This window comes from Triticum aestivum, chromosome 5D, assembly GCF_018294505.1.
Source record: "Triticum aestivum cultivar Chinese Spring chromosome 5D, IWGSC CS RefSeq v2.1, whole genome shotgun sequence".
Taxonomy (NCBI): domain Eukaryota; kingdom Viridiplantae; phylum Streptophyta; class Magnoliopsida; order Poales; family Poaceae; genus Triticum; species Triticum aestivum.
Genome location: NC_057808.1, coordinates 373,743,551 through 373,751,844, shown reverse-complemented (window position 1 = coordinate 373,751,844; position 8,294 = coordinate 373,743,551). Strand labels below are relative to the sequence as shown.

General features: G+C 39.3%; 1 protein-coding gene across 1 annotated transcript in view; it reads left to right on the top strand.

Moving 5' to 3' along the window:
* Positions 1 to 1,781: 1,781 nt before the first annotated feature.
* LOC123121878 (vacuolar protein sorting-associated protein 52 A) overlaps positions 1,782 to 8,294 on the top strand; it is a 9,949-nt gene continuing 3,436 nt past the window's right edge. The window contains exons 1-12 of the mRNA XM_044541972.1: positions 1,782 to 2,031; positions 2,145 to 2,202; positions 2,337 to 2,432; positions 2,741 to 2,842; positions 3,357 to 3,440; positions 3,766 to 3,846; positions 4,437 to 4,580; positions 5,300 to 5,388; positions 6,132 to 6,213; positions 7,218 to 7,403; positions 7,994 to 8,109; positions 8,187 to 8,245. Of these exons, the coding sequence (XP_044397907.1) occupies positions 1,925 to 2,031; positions 2,145 to 2,202; positions 2,337 to 2,432; positions 2,741 to 2,842; positions 3,357 to 3,440; positions 3,766 to 3,846; positions 4,437 to 4,580; positions 5,300 to 5,388; positions 6,132 to 6,213; positions 7,218 to 7,403; positions 7,994 to 8,109; positions 8,187 to 8,245 (1,204 nt within the window). The 5' untranslated portion in view covers positions 1,782 to 1,924. The remainder of the gene's footprint in view (positions 2,032 to 2,144; positions 2,203 to 2,336; positions 2,433 to 2,740; positions 2,843 to 3,356; positions 3,441 to 3,765; positions 3,847 to 4,436; positions 4,581 to 5,299; positions 5,389 to 6,131; positions 6,214 to 7,217; positions 7,404 to 7,993; positions 8,110 to 8,186; positions 8,246 to 8,294) is intronic.

Genomic DNA, 8,294 nt, shown 5'->3' with positions numbered 1-8,294 from the left:
GGCCGCCGTTAGGAGGTAACGTTGCCGACGGCCAGGGCCGTCGGCATAGATGTACGGACACCGTCGGGATAGGTCCTATGCCGACGGCCTTTATATGCCGACGGCCACCCGGGCTACGCCGACGGCCCTATGCCGACGGGGGCCGTCGGCATAGGCCTGTCCCAACGGCCAGTCAGGGCTATGCCGACGGCCCTGGCCGTCGGCATAGGGTACGATTCCGGTAGTGAGTGATACCGAAGAAAGTATTCTAGAAAAGTGATACTGAAGAAAATGATCTATCAACAAGTCACCCTTGCTTACGTTTTCAGCCAGGCAACCATCTCCATTTTCTATCATTCTTAATATTATTTTGATTAATGTGTCATTTGCAGACATATACGCGTTACATATAATAGCCAAATGGATCGATGTCGAACAGGATTGTGGCATAGTATTGATTTCATTTATTGGATCTACATGTTTATGACTCAGATTATGTCTCCTTAAACAGGCAGATATAAAACTGAATATAAGTGCCATGTATGTCTTGTATGGGCCTCTAGCAGCGTGGCTTCATGTCCTTGAAATTGACATATATGTCACAATTTTCTATGCTTGGCAAATATTAAGTGCATCAATTTGTAGTTTATTCGTGGTATTCTGCCTATTAACTCACATTGTGCATTGCAGGCTCTGCTTAACAGTCCAAAGCTGAAATCGTAAACAAAAACAAATGTGTAACTAGCATCCATACGTTTTGAACCATATGTTTGTTACTGCAGCCCGTGTTCAAGAGCTATTGTACCACAAACACAAGGAAGGATGTGCAGGCTGTTATCAGCATGATTTGATTACTTTAAGCTTTGTAGAATGTCCTTATAATCTTGTAGTCAATGCTCTCAATTAACTATGTATTCTTTATAGATGCTATGCTTGCTACCATGTAATCAACATTACTGTTAAATTATTATTCCTTGATTCAACTTTTGTTGAATGTTCAAGGAAAAAGGGTATTGTCTCCTCGAAACCACTCAAATAAAAAGGGCTTTCTTTCAAGCTTATTTTCTGGAGTTGGGGTCCCTTGGGGATTCTTGGTTGTTGCTGAGCTAACCATAACCCAAAGTCTCTATATTAATGAAAGTTGAAGTGTTACCACCTTCCAAGGAAAAAAAAGGTACAATGGGTCTTTCTTAGTTGATAGCATTCGATGCTTGGCTACCATTGTTCTATGCTTTGATGCATAGCACAATATTTCACAGCAACGTGAGATATGAATGTGCATATTCCTCTTCAACACACAATGGTAAGCATATGCATGCATTCCCAAAGTTTTGTAATTTGTCTAATAGCTGTGTATCTTCATTTGTACATTTTTATCATTTTATAGTCAAAATAAAAGGGCGCAGCAACGCGCGCCATCAATGATCTAGTTTGTTAAACATATGATCCAACTTGCTGCAAGTTTTCCTCTGGTCAATAGTCGTAGACAAACGCGAAGTGACACCAGGGGAAGCAAATGCAACGAATAAAATGCAAGCAGAATTGACTGGAGCAGATTAGTATTACATCACAATATCACATTCTTTGTCTTTCCAATCAAAAGACACATCAAGCTGATGCTCTGGAAGTTTGGATTGAGATCCAGCCGGGAGCAACTAGTACAAAATCTCTGTTTTTTTAGTGAAGTGTTTTTTTAGAAGAGTATAAAATCTCAGCTCGCCGTCGCCCAGGCCCAGCCTGCCCACTAACAAAGAGCCCAGCCCAAGACATCTCCACGCCTCGAGAAAAAAAGCCCAACCCGTTTCCCCTTCCAACCCCCTTCTCGTCTCTGACCTCCATTTCCCGGGGACACCCGTTCCGTTCCGATCCCAAACACCCACCGCCACCGGTGGCAGATCTGGATCGGAGCCCCGCTCCGGCGACCCCCGATCCCCCCGACGCCGGGATGGAGGTCATCCCAGCCGCTGCGGCAGCGCACGACGGGCAGAAGCAGAGGTTCGACCTCGGGGTCTTCGTCGGCGACCTCCCCCTCGACGACGACGACGCGGCCAGGTCTGTCCGTCCGGCCACCAGCTCCTCCCCCCTCCCCCCCTTGCAGCAACGTCTCCTCGCCTCCTTCACGCGCTCGCTGCGCCTAAGCTTATGCTTGGTCGTTTCTCTGGCAGTGACAACGAGTCGCTGGAGGGGCTGCAGCAGGAGCTCGAGGACTGCAAGAACGACCAGGTGCTTATTTTCCATTCTTGCTTTGTTTCCGGAACAGCTAGCTGCTTGCAGCATTTCGGAGCAGGAATAGCACGTCCTTCTTTCTTGGGAGATTTCTGCTGCTGTTTTATTTCTGCGTGCGTGCGTGCGTGCAGGAAGTAGCAAACATCCTGGCTAATGGCATCAAGATGCGTGATTACACAAAAGGTGTCGAGAACAGCATACGCCAAGTTGAGCTGGATTCTATTCAGGTAATTGCTTCTGCCAGGCCCCAGACATGCTTAGCAGTAACAGTCAACGCATGGTATTGCAATAATTATACTTTGGAAATAAGAGTTAGTTAACTTCTTTCATATGAATGGTTAGTTTATTCATCCCCCCATCCTTATCATCAGTGTTAATTTGAGTCATCAAATAATTGCACAGGCGCAATGAATTATTTGGAAAACATGGAGTTATGATGGGCCTACCTTCTATTAGTGCTGTGCTGCCTAAATGTAATTTACCTGTGTCTATGATGTTTTTCTTATGCAATGCCATCTTCCCTTTTCTTTTGTAGGATTACATTACAGAAAGTGAAAACCTAGTGTTGCTGCATGATCAGATCTCTGACTGCGATAATATTCTTTCACAAATGGAAACCGTTCTAACTGGATTCCAGGTAATTGCATATTCACATCTGTTGTGACGGCACTACTCGTGACATTCTTGTCGTACTGGATGCCTGAAAGAGTTTCTGGATGGCTATTGCTTGTCATCAACATTTGGTGCTACTGTTATTATAAGCAAATATATTTATCATCCTTGAAATTTTTACTGTTAGAAAAATGTTGCCCACTGTGAATTGTGAAATACCGGAATATCCAGAAATAGCATGTCTCTGCATTTCCAACTCGTCCTGTTACAAAGCATAACATGAACAAAACCAGGAGTGCTTGGAAGTTTAACGTTTTGTATACCACAATCTAAGCGTAATACAAGTGCTTTATTTTTTATTTATGTGCTCCATGCTACAACTCCATGGTCGTATTTGAGTGGCACCATTTCTTTTGACTTATTACGCATTCAACAATTACTATCTAGATGTACATGTAATTTTGTACCTTTAAATGGTAGTTAACTGGTTCATTTCATTTTACTAAATCATGTTACAACTCTTTTAATTTCTGTGCTAGACAGAAATTGGTTCTATAAGTTCAGAGATAAAGGTACTTCAGGAGAAATCTATGGACATGGGATTAAAGTTGAGAAACCGTAAGGTTTGATTCGTTTCTCTGCTGTATCTTTTATGTTCTCCATACATTTGATGTTTGGTTAATTTTTGTACCCACATCTTCCTTATAACCAGACAGTAAAATACTGATGCATTGACCTCATTAGTCTTTATCAAGTTAGAGCTTGGAAGTACTATTTTATGTATCTTTGTCCCGCAACATAACTTCTATTCCATAACACACCTTTCAACATTAGTTGGCTGGTCTTTGTTGGAACCTATTCACTGTATTCGTAGCTTCAATGCATGCCATTCCCTACTTTTTCATGCTGAATATCTATGCTGATTCACTGTTTGGAAAATTTCTGCAGGCTGCAGAATCGAAACTGTCAAAATTTGTTGAGGATATAATAGTACCTCCAAGAATGATCGATATAATTGTTGATGGAGAGGTCATTACTTGCATTCTATCTTCATACCAACTAACCTTATTATTGTGTCTATACTATGTCCATTTACATTAATATATCATACATCTAGTCAGTTGCTCCTTTCTGGACCTAGTACCTCTTTGTTTACCGCCAGCAACATGTGATCACTGATTACTTCTTTCTGAAGTTAAAACCAAATACATACTTTTCTGCTATTTGTGGTACTCCCTCTGATCCATATTAATTGTCGCAGCTTATGGATCGGAGGGAGTACTATGTTTACTTATGTAATTTCTTCTCTTTCAGCATGTTGTTAATTATTTATTTCATATGCCATTATATTCTGTCTTCGGTGATATATCCATTCTGATGACATGTTTTCGTTTGCTGGATGCATTTCATTTGTTCAATCCGTGTCTTCTTTTTTCCCAATTATTTTATTTTGTTTGATTGGATACATTACATGCCCCAAAGGTTTCTTTGTTGATGTACCATCATTACCGCTCTCTTGCAGTTAAAGCTGTGTTCATTTCAATATTCTTTGGCTGATGTTTCTCGAAAAAAGTATTTTGATGGGATCACTGATAATTCCTTATCCAAAAACCCCACAGGTTAATGATGAATACATGAAAACACTTGAGATTCTAAGCAAAAAAATCAAATTCATTGAAGCTGATTCGATGGTTAAAACATCAAAGGCTCTCAAAGATGTTCAGCCTGAGGTTGAGAGACTTCGGCAGAAAGCAGTATCAAAGGTCTGAAAACTGTTTGCTGGTTTTTTCTTTCTAATGTTTCAAACTTGTATGTTCATAAGAACGTTAGTAGATCGTTTTCCTGTATGCGTAGCATGTGTTTCATCTGCATATGTGCTTATTTGATGTAAAACATTATGTATTCTATGTTTAATGTTCTACTGTGGTGTCAAGGATAATGTGCCATGCATAATTATGTTCAGACAGTTGGGCATGTGCTACAATAACTTAGATTAAGGCGTCAAGGTTATCTGGTAGAACTGAATGCTTATTATGAAAAAGGGTTACATGAGATTCATCATTCTTTGTTCAGGCTGATGTTGTACTTTATGAGGTTGATGGCATAAAAAATGCTGCAACTGTGTCAATTACTAGTGGAGAGTGGTATTGTCAGCCACTGCCAGTATACTAGCTATACTGGTTGCTATTTCCCTACAAAATAAGGAATCAACCTGATCTTTGTTCTAATATGGTACGGTGGTTTTCATGGAAGCTATGAACAAGTGTACAATAGACCCAAAGTGGTCGAACCCTTCTCCGGACCCTGCGCAAGCGGGAGCTACATGCACCGGGCTGCCCTTTTTTTTATGAACAAGTGTACTTGCAACCAACAAATGCATCCGCTATGTTTCTTGCGCGCTTTTTTATGTTTATCTAGCCAATTGGACATCATAAAGCTACAACAGAGTTCTATTGCTTATGCTTTCATAATTTTCTTGCAGATTTTTGAGTTTATCATCCAAAAGTTCTATGCCTTGAGAAAACCAAAAACCAACATTCAGATTCTACAGCAGAGTGTCCTTAAATACAAGTATGCCAACTCTCTTGCCTTGATATTTATTTTCCACTTTTAACCCCTGTTTGTAGAATATCCGCAGTGCTTCACATTTTAATGTGCTAGTTGAGAAATTTCTTTATGCCAGATTTCTTTAATTTGGAATCCTCACCAGTGGACATACATGATTCATGGTTTTTGGCATATAGCGTTACTGAGGGCAAGTTTACCAAACATGAACAGCCATATTTGATTAACTATTGCTGATGTAACATCAGTACTTTTAATGAAATTGATGACTTCGGCATTATTGTCTTTATGAAATTGAGACCCCCCTTCGTAAAAAATCCAGAAAGCTAGGACTAGGATTATATAAGCTTCGCGAGACATTCTGTGTTGAGCTTCAAGAATTGAATTGGGACCACAGGAGTCCTAGTTGAGTCAGGGAATTGAGTCCTAGTGAGGCAAGTATGAGAGTCCATGTCCCAGTTGGCTGGGATATCGAGTCTGAGTGGTATTCCTGTTGACGGGAAAGACTATTTTAAAGGTCCACGAGCTTTAAACTATTGAACTATGCATATAGGAGAAGAACAGTTATTGTACCTTGCCTTCCTCGGTGAGAGCTCTCCCTCTCTTTAAAACCTTAGTTTATAGCATATGGTCATAGGATTAAATTGCCATTTTATTGTTGGTTGGCTTATCTTTAGTGTCTGTGTTATTCTCTCATTCTTCCAAGTGTATAATGTCTCAGTTTGTTTCATTTGTCCTCTCCACTGTAGATACACAATCGTTTTCCTTAAGGAACATGCTAAGGAGATATATGCAGAAGTTCGCACGGCTTACATTGATACCATGAATAAGGTGAGTGTTACTGTGAATGTGATTTGAATAGGTTTTCTTTCATTCATCTGCCTTTAGTTTCTTCTCCATTTAGAACTGGAATAGAATAACCGAGAAGGGTAATGATCCTGTAACTCATTGTATGTCCCAGATTAGGTCCTATTCTTCTACCCTTTCGGGTAGTCAATGGCTATGAACAGCTACTATCTTAATCCAAAAGAAGAGTTTGACCAATGCTTTGTTTTTGTCTTGGTGGTTCCCAATTCCACATTAAGAGTATACTGATTCTTTCTCAATGAACGTGTACTTCTTTCTGTAAATACCGTGTAGATATTCCATTATGATATGGCAATACTATATTTGATTTGTATATTTGTTGTATTATAGAATAGGTACCATGCTATCAACGTAATATGTGGCCAAAATGTAGAGTTTATGGCTTAGCACTACATTGTACTCCCTCCTTTTCAATAACCGTCCTTGGCACTTGGCAGTCTACATTTTGAAACAACTGTACATTGAGGGAATCAGTTGTTAATGTAATGTTTCCACTTTCTATCCCTACTTTGATGTGTTAAAAGAGATTAATTTGTTGCAGCCTGTCAATAATGAGGGTATGCATGGTCACTGGTCAGTTATCATTAAGGCTGTGCACATGGTGGTGGGTTGAGGACATTTACTACTATGAAACAAAGAGTGTACTAGACATAATAGAGGGCTTGAGAATGAGAGTATCCAAAGACACATCTGTGATGCAATTCCTGTTGTTTGTCTTTGCTTTATTCTAGTACTTCTTATTGCTATGTGTAATTTCAATTCCTCTACCTTTATATGTAGTGTATGTTGACAACTTCAAAATTCCTGCATGGATTATTTTAGACTGCTAGCATCCGTGATGAGATTTATATATAATTTGGGCAATATGAGCAAATATAGACATAAAGACCTTCATTTATTTCTTGGATATCTTACCCTGAATTATATCTATGCTGATGACATTTCTACTAATCACTTACAATTTTCAGGTTCTGAGTGCACATTTTCGTGCCTATATACAAGCTTTAGAGAAATTACAGCTGGATATAGCAACCTCCACTGACTTACTTGGAGTTGAAACTAGAAGTACAGGATACCTTTTCTCCATTGGAAAAGAACCTCTGAAAGCCCGTTCTTCGGTGTTTGCTCTTGGTGAAAGAATAAACGTCTTAAAGGTATTTACTAATGACATAGTGACTATAATGTAATTTAATTCATCAATCAGTTCATGATTTTGAAATTTGTGAGTCAAGCAATACATGGGAGCCCGGATCTGTACTGGGCTGTGTGATCTGCAGGGTTGTTGGTAACTTGTATGAATTTCTGTAACGCCAGCAAGTTCTATTTGGGTGATAACAAAAACAAGCCACATAAGTCTAGCATGCACCATGAGCATAGCCGATTAGTTGATTCATGACATACATACAGAATAAGTATGGCTAATTTCGAGACAAGTCTCTGAACAAATTCGAGGACATGCTTTTCTCTAGTCTATGTGTACACTGAAAAATTTAGTCAATTCAATGAAACTTCTTTGCCATGTTCATTCTGGCTTGTTGCAAATTTTATAGAACCAGATTTAAGTTATTTTAACATGCTCTATTGCCCCTACTAGTATGTTGTAAATTTGGTGGAAAGTGATCCACGATTAAAGACTTAATTTTGAACTTTAAACTCCATACTGTCGCTGAATGGTTAATTTACTCTATATCAAGTAACAAGTGCAATGGTGTAATTTCTGTGTGCCCTGCTTTTGGTATATCAGGATATTGAGCAGCCTGCATTGATACCTCATATATCTGAAGCTAAGTCACAGAAGTATCCATATGAAGTTCTTTTCAGAAGCTTACAAAAACTTCTGATTGATACAGCTACTTCTGAGTAAGATTGTTGTTTCCTTGTTTCAAAATTCATACAGTGAATAAATGGCAGCCTGATGATATATCAACTGATTACAGGTACCTTTTCTCGGATGATTTCTTTGGTGAAGAATCTTTATTCCAAGATATATTTGCTGGTTTGTTCCATCCTGTATTTGCATTTCCTGTTTTCTTTGTCGTACCATG